Below are 17,811 nucleotides of genomic sequence, written 5' to 3'. Positions count from 1 at the left end.
CGCGCGCTCTTGTACTCGTGTTTGTGTGTTCGTCTGTCTGCAGTGTGGTGTTTCATTCCCAGCGTCTCAGTCTTGTTGGTTTCGGTTCTGGTCGGCACTGGGATGAAGCATGCACGCTGCGTGTGTGAGCGCACGGTGAGTGTTTTCATTCATCGTGTGCTCGTGTCTTGCGTCTATTGTTAAAGCATGTGGCTATGTGTTTACATCGTGGTCACGTGCTTTTGCCGTGTGCTTCAGTGTTGTGCTCGTCTTGTCATGAGCATGCGGTTAATGAGTTCTCTCATTGGCTGCATGTTCTTGTCCTGTTTTATGTATGCGCATGGCTTGTGATGTCTCTCTGTGTCATGCGCTCTCCCGTCTATTGTCTAGTCCCACCCTCCTTGTTAACTCATTATTAGTTTGTCATGTTCACCTGTGTGTCAATTTACTTTTGCTTTATAATCCCCTTATGTTTTCAGTCCTTTGCCAGTTCGTCGTCGATCTTTACCTGCCCTGCTGTATCCAGCCCTGCCTTGTCGTGCCTGCCCGGTCAAGTTTGTTAGTTTGTTTATTTGTTTTATTAGTGTTTTCCCCCTCGGGGTTGTTTATTTTTGCCTTTTATTTTATTTTATTATGAATAAATACTACTTCACTCTGCGCTTGGGTCCTCGCCCCTTTTTCCCCTCACCGTACCGTGACAGACAGTCTGCAGTTTATTTCATTTTAAGTCCATTGTGTTGGTGTACAGAGCCAAAAATCTAAGAATTGCACCGATGTCCAAATATTCATGGACCTGACTGAAAACATCAGCTTTAAGTTAGTGAATACGCAGCAGAAATGACACACTCATGGTTCATACGAGCATATATTCGGGTTCTCCAGTACCTTCTCCTTGAGCAGGTTGATCTCAGACTGCATGACTTTATTCTCCTTCTCCTGTTCGCCCTTCTCCTTCCCCAGCGTCTCTTTCTCAGCGCTGAGATCCAGAAGCTTCTGCTCATAATCGGCCTCCAGCTTCTTCAGCTCCACCTGCAGCTCCTGACGGGCCGTCAGCTCAGCGTCCAGCTACACACAAACACAGTACACCGGCATAAGTCGACAGTGTGTGGAGGAACATCGCTATTATGAGGACTGAAGCTTTCAGGAGGTCACATATCATTTTGAACTGTTTGATGGCACATGCTTAAGACATGCGTGGTCACGTGTGATGAAACAACGATGACGATCATCATCAATAATATCAATAATTATTTCTTACTCAAAATTATAACACTGCTCAATAGGGATGCCACGGTTCTCAATAAAATATTGAACCATACGGTACGACCTTCACTGTTCAATACGCGCTTGTGAATTGCGGTTTTCTCGGTTTTGTGTTTAAGTAATTTAGCTGTGTTTTATATCACTGTGTGTGCCTGTAAGTCCATGACTGAGATGAGGAAACTCCTCCCAGCGAGTAAATATCCAATCACTATGCTCTAAAGTTAGGGGGCGTGGTCTTTAAATCACTAAGGGTGCTTTCACACCTGCCTTATTTAGTTGGATTGAATCGCACTAGAGTTCGTTTCCCCTTTTGGTGCGGTTCGTTTGGGCAGGTGTGAATGCAGCAATCGTACTCGAGTGCGCACCAAAAGCGGACCAAATAAGCGTACCGAGACCTGCTTGAAGAGGTGAACTCGCTACGCTTTCAAACGAACCCTGGAGCGGTTTGTTTGTGCTGAGAATATGATCCATACTAAAACAGGTCCAACAGCAAAAAGTACTGCGCGTTTTGGACTAATTCAGCTGCCGTAGGCTGATGCGCTGTGCATTATGGGATATGGAGGAAAAATATTTGTTGACAGCGCTTTACCAACAGAGAGAGAGAGAGAGAGGGGGGAAAACATTACCTGATGGATCGTTGGTAATATTTCCGCAAGATGAGCATGTCGCAGTTTAGCTAAATTAATTCACGTCTCCTCCTGAAGTGACGAGCGATGCATTAAACACGTTTTCCAGCCGCGCTTAATTTTCGTAATGTATAGTTTGTCTAAAGCAGGGATACAATCAGCAAGCGCAGTCGTCCCTCCAGAGTAAAAGGTTTTGTTTACCTGCGGGAGTTCATTGGCATTTTCCCGCACGTGAATTCTGACCAATCAATAAGCAGTTTAGGAAATATGTTCAACAACATCTGGCCAGTGAGAGATGTGGATTTAGTCAGATGACTGCATTTTGGTTTGTTTCAACTGGTTCAGATCAAAGCCAGCAGTGTGGTGTGAAAACGACCCAAAGACGGCAGAAGATGCAACAAAGTATCATTTATTTCCCTTGGTGCGGACCAAATGAAGCAAACTACAGATGTGAAAGCACCCTAAATGGCCTAGGAGCTCAATACATTACAGATCTGCTGACTGAATACAAATCTAACAGATCACTCAGATCTTTAAGATCATATAAAATAGAAACTCCAAGAGTTCAGTCAAAGTAGGGTGAATCAGCTTTCAGCCATTAACAGCGCCCCCTGCTGCTGGAGTCAGCTTCCAGAAATGATCAGGTGTGCTGCAACATTAGGCACATTCACATGAAGACTGAACACACATCTGTTCAGCTGTGCCATTACTGAATGAGCACTGTTATGTCTTTCTTTCTTTTTTTTATTTTTATTTTTAATCTGTTTTAACACATTTGAATCTGTTTTTATCTATTTTTAATCATTTTATTGTTTGTTTGTTTTTATTTTCTTGTCTTTTTTTATTCTTGTTTATGTAAAGCACTTTGAATTGCCACTGTGTATGAAATGTCTTTATAAACAAACTTGCCTTGCCTAATTTATTAATATACTTTTATTTACTTATTTATTTTTAATTATATATTCATTAATTGAATTAATCTATATATATATATATATATATATATATATATATATATATATATATATATATATATATTTATTTATTTATTTATTTATTTACAGTGAACATCAGATGTGTGAAATATTAATTTGGTTGATACATTTTAAACAAGAAACCAATCGCTTAATAAATAAATTATTTTCAACTTTCACTTAAGGGGGAAAAGTCTGCCATTTAACATGACAGAAATATGATTTGACATTTATTGTTAGAATTATCAATTAAAACTACCAATGAAAATGTGTGAAGCACCAAAAGCACCTGATATTAAAATAAATATGAATACTATTTTGGCTATTTTTGTTATTCATTTCAAATGTACTTTTTTTTTAAGTTACGATGACCATCCGACCATCTATTTTGGCTAAAAAGTGCTTAAAATGTTACTAATATGCAGCATTTAGATCACATTATTAAACAAAAGCCTAAACGAGGCCTATAACAGCAAAAAGGTCTAAATTTTTAGAAAATAAAATGAACTACTCTTTCACCAGGCTGGCTACGGGGCTATAGAATAAATTTTTTTATAATATTTTTTCTGGGTTTTCACTTTTCTTGTATAGGACAGTAGAGAGTTTTGACAGGAAAGCATGGGGAGCAGAGGCAGAATCCAGGCAGAATCGAACTCGGGTCGCTGTGAGCACTGGAGTGCATTTGTCGACGCACTAACCACTACACCACTGGCGCCGACTGGCCTGTAGAGTTTTAGTGCATATCATCAAGCACTACAATCATGTATCTGTAATGGCTGGTCCTGAAGATCAACTCATTTCGTTTCTCACATTTCAAACGACATCTAATAAATCCTAAAAGACAGCCCTTTTGTAAGCTACCAGTTTGCTAACTGATAGGAACTAATTTTTGCATTTATTTATTTATTTTTTTGGGGTTAAAATAAGTTTAACAGATTAATTTGTGGTGAAATACTACATTACCCATGATGCTCTACAGCGAATTCCACCAATCAGAGTTGCAGCTGCAACAAAATAGCTTTTTAGCTCCACCCACTCCCATAGAGCTCACAAAATACTCTTAATTAAATACTATATATCATAATCTTTTACATAAAACAAAACATATTTAGAGTAAATGAAGTAATTAGGAGGGAAAGTGAATGGCAGCATGGTCATTTGTATCCACACCGCTGAGCCAGTTTGACCTGTTTGATGAAATGTCATTCAGATCTGGTTTATAATCCGATCACAGTTCTCCATTACACTCGGAGGAGATGTGCGTGTGTGTGTATGTGTGTGTGTTTACACAGTGACCCTCAGTTTATCACTGAAGGTGCTTTGTGGAGGACGGACTCCAGAACAAATGCGAGCCCAAATGGAGTCTCTCGGGATTTTAGTATTCACCTCACAAACTTCCACAAAATCTGTCCTGCTCCCGCACACAGACAGACGCTGACAATTTCCGCTGACATTGACGGCGGCTGTTTGCAAGCCAGACATGCAATTACGTGACAGCCTCGAAAATGGAAGGGTCACATACACACACACACATACACGCTCACACATTCTCCATGTGTTAGTAATGAGAGTCGTTTGCTGTCGCTCTTCTGACGACACTCTGCTATTACTCTGAATTAGAAAGAGGAGAAGAGAGAGAGAGGAAGAGTAAACACTCGCCTGACGACACACACACACACACACACACACACACACACACACACACACACACACACATAAGTAAAGCAGAGACTATTGAACACTTTATTTGATCTCCAGCAGAGAAAACGTGCACACACACACACGTCCATGCACAAGTATGCACACACTAGGATGCATGATAACGGAATAAATATAATAACAATTGGAATAAATGTAATACGTTGGATTTATTGACATAAATCTCGTTTTTATTTGTTTTATTCACGTTTAACTAACAAATATCAATCCCAAAGCTTATTAGCTCAATTCTGTTGAGCTTACGTAAAACAAACGGATATATATCACGTTTGCTACACTTTAAAGGTGCAGTAAGTCTGACACCCAGTGGTTGAACTAGGTATTGCACTCCTCGTTCAAAACACATGCAAGCGCAGGTTGCCAGATTGACGACACCAACTGACTGTCCAGCCTAAAGGCTGATTTTAACTGTGTTCTTAAGCAACGGCACACAATAAAGGGAATATTCTTCTTTTTCCATACCTACACAAATGCCACAAACGTCACATGCACACACGCAACAATGCACACATTCAAAACACACACACACACACACACACGCAGGGTAATTGCAGAGTGTGTTTGGAGAGTTTTGGAGGGAAGATGTCAGGCAGAGACAGGAAATCTCCGTTCTGCTCGTCTCACCTCCCAAATTACACATCTGTCATCTGACAGGCGCGAGGAGACAGCGGGGGGCGTCTGGAGCAGATCTGCTGCGTGCGTGTGTCTGTGAGTGTCTGAGTGTGTGTGTGCGTGTGAGTGAATGTGTGTGTGAATGCGTGTTTGTTTGAAGGTTTGTGTATGAGTGTGTTTGTGTGCGTGTGAGTGAGTGAGTGAATATACGTGTATGATGAATGCATATATGCGTGTGTGTGTGTGTGTATGTGTGTGTGTGTGTGTGTGTGTGTGTATGTGTGTGTGTGTGTGTGTTTGTGTGTTGGGTTCATGTGCAAATATTGATTAAATGTGTGTGTTTTTGTGTGTGTGTGTGTGTTGTATTCATGTGTTTGTGTGCAAATATTGATTAAATATGTGTGTGTGTGTGTGTGTGTGTGTGTGTGTGTGAGTGTGAGTGAATGTGTGTTTGTTTGAAGGTTTGTGTATGTGTGTGTTTGAGTGAATATATGTGTATAATGAATGACTGCATGTGTGTGTGTGTGTGTGTGTGTGTGTGTGTTGTGTTCATGTCTTTGAGTGCATATATTGATTAAATATCTGTGTGTGTGTTTGCGTATGTGTGTGTAAGTGAATATGTGTATGATGAAAGAATGCATGCATATGTGTGTGTGTGTTTGCGTGTGTGTTTTGTTTGTGTGCACATATTGATTAAATATATGTGTGTGTGTGTTTGCATTTCTATGAGCGAATGTGTGTGTGAGAGAGTCAATGCATGTGTGTGTGAATCTGTGTGAGTGAATGCGTGTGTGAATTGGTGTGTGTGTGTCTGTTTGTCTGAGTGCATTTGTGTGTGCATATGTGTATAAGTGAATACCAGTGCATTTGTGTGAGTGAATGAGTGTGTGTCAATGCGCATGTGTATGTGAGTGAACTAGGGGTGTGTGTGTGCGTGTGTGAGTGAATGAGTGTGTGCGTGTCCATGTGTGTAAGTGAGTGAACTGGGATGTGTGTGTGTGTGTGTGTGTGTGTGTGTGTCTGTGTGCATGTGTGAGCGAATGAGTGTGTGCATGTCAGTGAATGTGTGTGTGAAATGAATGTCTGTGTCCATGTGTGCGCGCGCGCGTGTGTGTGTGTGTCTGTGTGTATGTTGCACAGCAGATCCAGCATTATTGATCTATTTTTGAGGGCCATTGAATGCGTTTGAGCAGGTAGTGATTTAGTGTGTGTGAGTGTGTGTGTGTGTGTGTGTCATTCAGACGTTCTCGAGTGCTTGTTTGTCTGTACCTTCTTCTCCAGCTCTGTGGCCTTGGCTTCACTGATTTCCACTTTAGTCTGATCAACCATGTTATCTGCAGAGAAAGAGAGACAGGCAGTGAACAGACAATTTCAGAGATCTGTGTGTGTGTGTGTGTGTGTGTAAAGTGCCCTTCACTGCGACGAGTCTCTTCCTCCTGTGATTCGTGCTCTGATTACTGAACGATCTAATTAAAATCTGCGGCTGGCTTCGTCCCATCTCAAACTTGCTCTAAAATAAGAAACCCCAAAGTGTCTTTGAAATCACCACACAAAGGGCAGCATACATTTATACATCTGAGGCGCCTGGAAAAACTCTCATGTGTGTGTGTGTGTGTGTGTGTTCTCAAAGCCATAAAGGCTCCGTGAACTGCGGATCGATATCTCACACACGTGCCTGTTAACAAACGCACACACACACTCACACAAAAACACACACACTCACACACAAACACACGCACGCACGCAAGTTAACAGTTTAAGTAGTGAGTCATACAGATACTGTGTCTGCTGACTTCATCAGCCAATAGGAATGGCTTCTGTGGAGATATGCTAATGAGGTGAACGGTGATGGGAATAACTGCATTGTAAATAAACAGTTACTAGTGGAGTAAAGTGTAAACAAATAAATGACCGTTATTTGCGAAGTTTGTCAATCGGACTTAAAGGGTCACGAAACACCAAAACAAATGTGTTGAGCTGTTGACAGTCGTATATGTGTCCCACACTGCTAAAAACACTATTAGGACACAGATATCTCAATAAAAAGTGAAAAATGGTTGTTTTAGTGTACTTCCGGTTTGAAACTAATTTTTGAAGCTGCGTCACGGCCATGAGATCTTAGCGTGTATTCCAGCGTGTAGACGACATCTGTACCTGGGAGTACCGTATTACGTCTCTGAGTGTGCTGCATCTATCTATCTATCTATCTATCTATCTATCTATCTATCTATCTATCTATCTATCTATCTATCTATCTATCTATCTATCTATCTATCGTTCTATCTATCTATCTATCTATCTATCTATCTATCTATCTATCTATCTATCTATCTATCGTTCTATCGTTCTATCTATCTATCTATCGTTCTATCTATCTATCTATCTATCTATCTATCTATCTATCTATCTATCTATCTATCGTTCTATCTATCGTTCTATCTATCTATCTATCTATCTATCTATCTATCTATCTATCTATCTATCTATCTATCTATCTATCTATCTATCGTTCTATCTATCTATCTATCTATCTATCTATCTATCTATCTATCTATCTATCTATCTATCTATCGTTCTATCGTTCTATCTATCTATCTATCTATCTATCTATCTATCTATCTATCTATCTATCTATCTATCTATCTATCTATCTATCTATCTATCTATCTATCTATCGTTCTATCTATCTATCTATCTATCTATCTATCTATCTATCTATCTATCTATCGTTCTATCGTTCTATCTATCGTTCTATCTATCTATCTATCTATCTATCTATCTATCTATCTATCTATCTATCGTTCTATCTATCGTTCTATCTATCTATCTATCTATCTATCTATCTATCTATCTATCTATCTATCTATCTATCTATCTATCTATCTATCTATCTATCTATCTATCTATCTATCTATCTATCGTTCTATCTATCTATCTATCTATCTATCTATCTATCTATCTATCTATCTATCTATCTATCTATCGTTCTATCGTTCTATCTATCTATCTATCGTTCTATCTATCTATCTATCTATCTATCTATCTATCTATCTATCTATCTATCTATCTATCTATCGTTCTATCTATCGTTCTATCTATCTATCTATCTATCTATCTATCTATCTATCTATCTATCTATCTATCTATCTATCTATCTATCTATCTATCTATCTATCGTTCTATCTATCTATCTATCTATCTATCTATCTATCTATCTATCTATCTATCTATCTATCTATCTATCTATCGTTCTATCGTTCTATCTATCTATCTATCTATCTATCTATCTATCTATCTATCTATCTATCTATCTATCTATCTATCTATCTATCTATCGTTCTATCTATCTATCTATCTATCTATCTATCTATCTATCTATCTATCGTTCTATCGTTCTATCTATCTATCTATCGTTCTATCTATCTATCTATCTATCTATCTATCTATCTATCTATCTATCTATCGTTCTATCTATCGTTCTATCTATCTATCTATCTATCTATCTATCTATCTATCTATCTATCTATCTATCTATCTATCTATCTATCTATCTATCGTTCTATCTATCTATCTATCTATCTATCTATCTATCTATCTATCTATCTATCTATCTATCGTTCTATCGTTCTATCTATCTATCTATCTATCTATCTATCTATCTATCTATCTATCTATCTATCTATCTATCTATCTATCTATCTATCTATCTATCTATCTATCGTTCTATCTATCTATCTATCTATCTATCTATCTATCTATCTATCTATCTATCGTTCTATCTATCGTTCTATCTATCGTTCTATCTATCGTTCTATCTATCTATCCATCTATCTATCTATCTATCTATCTATCTATCTATCTATCTATCTATCTATCTATCTATCTATCTATCTATCTATCGTTCTATCTATCTATCGTTCTATCTATCTATCGTTCTATCTATCTATCGTTCTATCTATCTATCGTTCTATCTATCTATCTATCTATCTATCTATCTATCTATCTATCTATCTATCTATCTATCTATCTATCTATCTATCGTTCTATCGTTCTATCTATCTATCTATCTATCTATCTATCTATCTATCTATCTATCTATCTATCTATCGTTCTATCTATCTATCTATCTATCTATCTATCTATCTATCTATCTATCTATCTATCTATCTATCGTTCTATCGTTCTATCTATCTATCTATCTATCTATCTATCTATCTATCTATCTATCTATCTATCTATCTATCTATCTATCGTTCTATCTATCTATCTATCTATCTATCTATCTATCTATCTATCTATCTATCTATCTATCTATCTATCTATCTATCTATCTATCGTTCTATCTATCGTTCTATCTATCTATCCATCTATCTATCTATCTATCTATCTATCTATCTATCTATCTATCTATCTATCTATCTATCTATCGTTCTATCTATCTATCGTTCTATCTATCTATCGTTCTATCTATCTATCGTTCTATCTATCTATCGTTCTATCGTTCTATCTATCTATCTATCTATCTATCTATCTATCTATCTATCTATCTATCTATCTATCTATCTATCTATCTATCTATCTATCTATCGTTCTATCGTTCTATCTATCTATCTATCGTTCTATCTATCTATCTATCGTTCTATCTATCTATCGTTCTATCTATCTATCGTTCTATCTATCGTTCTATCGTTCTATCTATCGTTCTATCTATCTATCTATCGTTCTATCTATCTATCTATCGTTCTATCTATCTATCTATCGTTCTATCTATCTATCTATCTATCTATCTATCTATCTATCTATCTATCTATCTATCTATCTATCTATCTATCTATCTATCGTTCTATCTATCTATCGTTCTATCTATCTATCGTTCTATCTATCGTTCTATCGTTCTATCTATCTATCTATCTATCTATCTATCTATCTATCTATCTATCTATCTATCTATCTATCTATCTATCTATCTATCTATCTATCTATCGTTCTATCGTTCTATCTATCTATCTATCGTTCTATCTATCTATCTATCGTTCTATCTATCTATCTATCTATCTATCGTTCTATCGTTCTATCTATCTATCTATCGTTCTATCTATCTATCTATCTATCTATCGTTCTATCTATCTATCGTTCTATCGTTCTATCTATCGTTCTATCGTTCTATCGTTCTATCTATCTATCTATCTATCTATCTATCTATCTATCTATCTATCTATCTATCTATCTATCTATCTATCTATCAATCGTTCTATCTATCTATCTATCTATCTATCTATCGTTCTATCTATCTATCTATCTATCTATCTATCGTTCTATCTATCTATCGTTCTATCGTTCTATCTATCGTTCTATCGTTCTATCGTTCTATCTATCTATCTATCTATCTATCTATCTATCTATCTATCTATCTATCTATCTATCTATCTTCATGCTTTTTAAAACTGTTTAAACTGAATAAGCTATTACCAAACAGGCTTTCACAAGCCAGCCTCAAAGTTTGTCCTCAAACCTTGATAATCTAGTTTATTTTAATATTATTTGCATTGTTAAACCCAGTCCGACACTTCCAATTGAAAACAAATGATTAATATTGAGGAAGGCATAAATATATGACATAGATTAGGAATAACTGCGCTCATTTCATCAAGTTATTTCGCCGCATTAAATTTGCTCAGCCTGCTTCTCAACCACCCTGATAGTCCTCACCAAATGTTGTCTTTCAACTCTAAAACTCTGCTACATAACAGACACAAATATACTGAAGCGCAATCTTTATGATTTGAAAACAGATTACTGATAATAATTACTGCTGGTTTGTTCAATTTAATTCTGCGTAAGCCCATGAGATTCAAGTTTAATGTAGAATTGTGTGAATTATTAACTTCAACACCAAGTGCAAGCCTGCGTCCCACACGAGCCAAACACTTCATACTAATAATAATCAGCGAAATGAGCTTATTTGCAGGAAATCCTAAAGAGCTTGTTTTGTGAGCGTCTCAATGCCACGCCGGATTATTCTGGATGAGATTTGAGACGTTCTGATGTTTTGAAGACAGTCTGAACTCTGCCACCCTGTGGACACGTGCAGTATTACAGTGTCTTGTGTTTTTGTCTGTGTGTGTGAACTTGTTTTTATATGCAAGTGGGGATTATATTTCTATATATTTCTATATTTATAGATTGCATTTCTGCAAACATGCTCATGAATCTGACAGAATTAAGTATTTCGGGAATGTTAAATGCAGATTGTTTCCGGTGAGGGTTGAGTTTAGGGGTAGGTTTGGTGTAGGGGAGAGAATGTACAGTCTGTACAGTAGACACACATCACATCTATCAGAGTCCCCACTAGGATAGAAGGACAAGTGTGAGGTTTTGTGTGTGTATGTATCTTTGGTGTGTTTTCGTGTGTGGGTGTTTTTGTTTGTGTGTGTGCTTTTTGTTTTCGTGTGTTTGTGTTTTTTGTTTGCGTGCGTGTGTTTTTAGCATGTGTTTGTTTTTGTTGGCATGTGGATGTTTGTGCGTTGTTGTTTGCGTGTGGGTGTTTTGTTTGTGGGTGTTTTTGTTAGTGGGTGTTTGTGTCTTTGTTTGTGCTTTGTATGTGTGTGTGTGTGTGTGTGTCTTGATTATGATGTGCATTTTTGTGCGTGTGTGTTTTTGTTTGTGTGTGTGCGCATGTGTTGTTGTTTGCGTTTGTTTTGTTTGTGGGGTTTTGTGTCTTTTTGTATGTGTGTGCGTGTCTTTTTGCAATGTGTTTTTCTTTGTGTGTTGTGCGCATGTGTTGTTGTTTGTGTTTGTTTTGTATGTGTGTTGTGTGTGTGTGTGTATCTTTTTTGCAATGTGTGTTTTTGTTTGTGTGTGTTTTTGTTTGTGTGTATGAGTGTGCGTTGTTTGTGGGTGTTTGTGTCTGTGCTTTGTATATGTGTGTTTTGTGTGTGTCTGTTTTTGCAATGTGTGTTTTTCTTTGTGTGTATGAGTGTGCATTGTTTGCGGGTGTTTGTGTCTGTGCTTTGTATATGTGTGTTTGTCTTGTTTGCGATGTGCATTTTACTTTGTGTGTGTGTGTGTGTGTGTATGTTTTTGTTTGTGTATGTGCATGTGGTGTTGTTTGCATTTGTTTTGTTTGTGGGGTTTTGTGTCTTTGTTTTGTATGTGTGTGTGTTTGTGTGTGTGTATGTGTGTGTTCTGTGTCTTTTTTGCAATGTGTGTTTTTGTTTGTGTGTGCGCATATGTGTGTATGCCTTTGCGTTGTTTGTGCGTGGGCGTTTTGTTTGTGGGTGGGTTTTGTTAGTGTGCTTTGTTTGTGTGTATGTCTTGTATGCATGCGTTTTGTGTGTTTGTGTGTGTGTTTTGTTTGTGTGTGTGTGTCTTGTTTGCGATGTGCGTTTTTCTTGCATGTGTGTCTGCCGTTTATGTGGGTTTTGTTTCTGGGTGTTTCTGTGTGTATCTTTGTGTGTGTGCGTGTGTGTGAATGCTTCATTTGTGTGTGTGTGTGTGTGTGTGTTTTTGTTTGTGTGTTTCATGTAAGTCTGTGTTTTGTGTGTTCATATTTGAGTACATGTTATTTGTGCGTGTGTGTGTGTACACATGTTTATTGTTATCTGTGATAAGTTTTGTTTGCGTGCCTTTTGTGTGTCTTGTGTTTGTGTGTGTGTGTGTGTTTATGTGTGTGTGTGTGTGTGTGTGTGTGTGTGTGTGTGTGTGTATTTGTGTCTCTCTTACCAATCAAATGACCCACTTCCAGTTCAAACTTCCGGCATTTGAAGTCAGGATCGCAGCCGTTCTTGTGCAGGACGATCTGCGCCGTACACTCATCGATGAGTTTATAGTACTGCGGCCTGAAACACACACACACAGAAACAGCGCACACACACAGTCAACCTAAAGAAGCCCCAGATATTGAGCAGCCAGTTCATAAAACAATATCTCAGATTCTCACCACACGGTTCAGCCGTCCAGCCTGACCTCTAGTGACCCTGCAAAATCACACACACGCTGCACTATTTTGGGCTTCACGTTTATTTATGAAGCGCATTTCACACACACTATTGACTTCCATAGTATTTATTTATCCTACTATGGAAGTCAATGGTTACAAGTTTCCAGCATTCTTCAAAATATCTTCTTCAGTGTTAAACAGTGAGTCTTTTTTCACTTTCATGGTGCGAGTCTTGTTCCACACGAGCTTAAATATGTCTCATGTAATAATATTTTACTGAATGACATTATAAATTAATTCAAAACCTAAAATAAAAAAAAATATATAAAAAGTCAATGGTTACCCATTTTCAGCATTCTTTAAACTATCTTATTTGTTGTTCAATTGCATAAAAACAGCATGCTTTATTAAGTCCTACAGGCAGGAAGATGATAAATAGATAAGATGAATAAATGTGTCATAAAGAGGCAAATGCATGGAAGTCAATGGTTACCCATTTGCAGCATTCTTCAAACTATCTTATTTTGTGTTCAACTGCATAAAAAAAGCATGTTTTATAAAGTCATACAGGCAGGAGGTCTATAAATCGATAAGATGAATAAATGTGACAGAGTTAAATGCATGGAAGTCAATGGTTACCCATTTTCAGCATTCTTCAAACAATCTTCTTTTCTGTTTAACTGCATAAAAACATCTCTGTTTATGGTTTATGAAGTCATACCGTTTCTTTGTAGATTATGAGCAGATTGGAGGAAGGAATGTGTTTGTGAAGAGGTAAATACATGGAAGTCAGGGTTTAACCGTTTGCAGCATTCTTCAAACTATCTTATTTTGCATTCAACTGCTTAAATAACAGCATGCTTTATATAGTCATACAGGCAGGAGGATTATAAATAGATAAGATGAATTAATGTGACCAAGAGGTAAATGCATGGAAGCCAATGGTTACCCGTTCGCAGCATTCTTCAAAATATCTTCTTTAGTGTTCAACAGAAAAAAATAAACTAAAAGGTTTAAAACTATTTGACGGAGTAAATAGTGAGTCTTTTTTTTCACTTTTGTGGTGCGAGTCTTGTTCTACACATGCTTAAATATGTCTCACGTACTAACATTTCACTAAATGACATTTTAAATTAATTAAAAATATAAAATAAAGATAAAAAAAATTAATGGTAACCCATTTTCAGCATTCTTCAAACTGTCTTATTTTGTGTTCAACTGCATAAAAAAGCATGTTTTATAAAGACATACAGGCGGGAGGATTATAAATTGATAAGATTAATTAATGTGACAGAGGCAAATGCATGGAAGTCAATGGTTACCCATTTTCAGCATTCTTCAAATGATCTTATTTTATGTTTAACTGCATAAAAACATCTCTTCTTTATAGTTTATAAAGTCATACCGTTTATTTGTAGATTATGAGCAGATTAGAGGAAGGAATGTGATTTAAAGAGCTAAATACATGGAAGTCAATGGTTACCCGTTTTCAACATTTTTAAAAATATCTTCTTTTCTGTTCAAACATCATGGTTTATAAAGCTAAGTATTTCAGCATTGTTAAAGGATGGATTTCAGGTGAACTGAGCGTTTCATTGTAGATTATGGTCTGAGACGAGGGAGGAATGTGATGTAAAGCGGGAAATGCATGGAAGTCAATAGTTACCCGTTTGCAGCATGTTTCAAACTATCTTATTTTGTGTTTAACTGCATAAAATCACCTCTTCTTCATGGTATATGAAGTCATAAAGGCAGAGGATTGATTTCAGGATTGATCGTGTGCTACTATTTCAGTGAATGCCATTTTAAATTGATTCAAAATAAAAAATAAGACTATTTATAGAATATTTAGTAAGTTAGCCATGAAACAGAGGTCTTTTCCTCTATAAATTTAAACCCAGACTCCATTTTAGCCATCATTTTCTTATCTGTGATGCCCAGAAATGCTGCCTAGGTGGACAGTTTCACTAGATTTGAAACACAGCCCATATGGTGTTGTGTGTAATTGGCTAGAGAGATGTCATTTTAATGTGTATCGGTGTGTGTTTGAAAACACACCTGTGTGTCAGTGTGTGTGTGCTTTTCCAGACAGTCCATTTGTGGGGAATCTGCCATCTTGACCTGGTGTGAAACGAACTCGATATGTTCTTCATTTTCCACCAAGCTGTTTCTTTTTCCTCTCTCTCTCTCTCTCTCTCTCTCTCTCTCTCAAACTCGAGATTTTTCGGTGGAGCGAGAGAGACCCCTAGTGTCGGTCTAAAACCACAGCATCTGATCCGAGTTTTAACCAGAGGCTTTTGCAGAAATCAGAATAATCCTAATTAATTCTCTCTCGTCAGTGATTAAAGCGGCGGAATGAGAGTTTGTTTGTGGGCAGACGAGCCGCTCGGGGATTTGAGCTGCGGTTATATTTGGAGGATAATTATATGGAGGCGTCGTCACTTTCTGCCGTGTGTCAGCATATTAATCGCTGAAGAGAAACTCGCATGAAGACTTTCTGCTGACGGCAGCAGAGAAACACCGGAGAAACACACACTTCTCTAGCTCTCCCGAAACTCTAACGTTAATTCTCACTTGTTTACCACTTCACATCACAATTATTCCTCTTCTCTGAGCATTTAACTGTAGATTATGAGCCGTTCACCTGAAATCCATCACTTTCAACACAAAAGAAGATCATTTGAAAAACGCTGAAAACGGGTCACCATTGACTTCTATGCATTTCCCTCTTGACATCACATTCCTTTCTCTTCTCTGCTCATAATCAACAAATAAATGATATGACTTTGTAAACCTTGAAGAAGTGATGTTTTCTTTGCAGTTGAACACAAAAGAAGATATTTTGAAGAATGCTGAAAAAGGGTAACCATTGACTTACATGTATTTACCTCTTTACGTCACATTTATTGCTCTACTTAGTTCAAAATCAACAATTAAACTGGTATGAGACTTTATAAACCATGAAGAGATGTTTTTTATGCAGTTAAACACAAACAAAGATAGTTTGAAGAATGCTGAAAACGTGTAACCATTGACTTCCATGCATTTACCCCACATTAATTCATATTATCTTCTTGTAATCTACAATTACATGGTGTGGCTTTATAATCTGTGTAAATGCAGTAATCCACAAAAGAAGATAGTTTGAAGATTGCTGAAAACAGGTAACCATTCACATTCATGTATTTACCTCTTTGCATCACATCCCTTCCTCTGCTCATAATAGACATATAAATACTCACCTGAAATTCATCCCTTAACCCTGAAATCATTTCTCTGCCTGTATGACTTTATAAACCATGAAGAAGAGATGTCTTTAATGCAGATGAACACAAAATAAGACGCTTTGAAGAATGCTGAAAACGGGTACCCATTGACTTCCATGCATTTCCCTATTTACATTACATTTATTCCTCTTCTCGGCTCATACTCTACAATTAAATGTTCAGTTAATCTAAAATCCATCATTTTCAACCCTGAACTCATTCCTCTTCCTGTATGACTTTATAAAGCATGATGTTTTTAATGCAGTTGAACACAAAATATAATTTGAAGAATGCTAAAACAGTGTGTGTCACCATTGACTTCCATGTATTTCCCTCCTGACATTACATTCATTTCTCTTCTCTGCTCATAATCTACAATTAAATGGTATGACCTTACAAACCACGAAGATGTTTTTAATACAGTTGAACTAATGAATGAATGAATTAATTAATTAATGTGAAAATGAATAAGTTGCTGAATGAATGAGTGAATTGGTGAATGCTCAAGTGTATGAGAAAATAAATGTGTGGATGAATGATTTACTGAGTTAGTGAATGAATGAATGAATGAATGAATGAATGAATGAATGAATGCGTTAATGAAAGAGTGAGTGAATGAATGATTTACTGAATTAGTGAAATAATGAATAAGTGAGTAAATGATTTACTGAATTAGTGAAATAATAAATGAGTGAGTGAGTGAGTGATTTCCTGAATTAGCATGAATGAATGAATTAATGAATGAATTAATTAATTAATGAATGAATGAGTGAGTGCGTGAGTGAGTGAATGATTTACTGAATTAGTGAAAGAATAAATGAGTGAGTGAGTGATTTCCTGAATTAGCATGAATGAATGAATTAATGAATGAATTAATGAATGAATGAATGAGTGAGTGCGTGAGTGAGTGAATAAATGAGTGAGTGAGTGATTTACTGAAATAGTGAAAGAATGAATGAGTAAGTGAATGATTTACTGAAATAGTGAGTGAATGAGTGACTGAATAAATGAGTAAGTGATTTACTGAAATAATGAAAGAATGAATGAGTGAGTGAATGATTTACTGAATTAGCGAATGAATGAATGAATACATGAGTGAGTGATTTACTGAAAAAGTGAGTGAATGAGTGACTGAATAAATGAGTGAGTGAGTGATTTACCGAATTAGTGAAAGAATGAATGAGTGAATGATTTATTAAATTAGCGAATGAATGAATGAATGAATGAATGAATGAATGAATACATGAGTGAGTGAGTGATTTACTGAAATAGTGAGTGAATGAGTGACTGAATAAATGAGTGAGTGAGTGATTTACCGAATTTGTAAAAGAATGAATGAGTGAATGATTTACTAAATTAGCGAATGAATGAATGAATGAATGAATGAATACATGAGTGAGTGAGTGATTTACTGAAATAGTGAGTGAATGAGT

At 36.6% G+C, this 17,811-nt stretch overlaps 1 protein-coding gene across 3 annotated transcripts in view; it reads right to left on the bottom strand.

Moving 5' to 3' along the window:
• diaph1 (diaphanous related formin 1) overlaps positions 1–17,811 on the bottom strand; it is a 173,759-nt gene that overhangs the window by 111,290 nt on the left and 44,658 nt on the right. For all 3 annotated transcript variants that reach the window (XM_087281049.1, XM_087281047.1, XM_087281048.1), the window contains 3 exons: positions 12,896–13,011; positions 6,443–6,507; positions 865–1,044 (listed from right to left, as the gene is read on the bottom strand). In XM_087281049.1, the coding sequence (XP_087137175.1) occupies positions 865–1,044; positions 6,443–6,507; positions 12,896–13,011 (361 nt within the window). The remainder of the gene's footprint in view (positions 1–864; positions 1,045–6,442; positions 6,508–12,895; positions 13,012–17,811) is intronic.

This window comes from Danio rerio, chromosome 14 (genome assembly GCF_052040795.2).
Source record: "Danio rerio strain M-AB ecotype USA chromosome 14, GRCz13ab, whole genome shotgun sequence".
Lineage (NCBI taxonomy): Eukaryota > Metazoa > Chordata > Actinopteri > Cypriniformes > Danionidae > Danio > Danio rerio.
The sequence above is the reverse complement of the archived record's forward strand: the minus strand, read 5'-3'. Positions and strand labels throughout refer to the sequence as shown.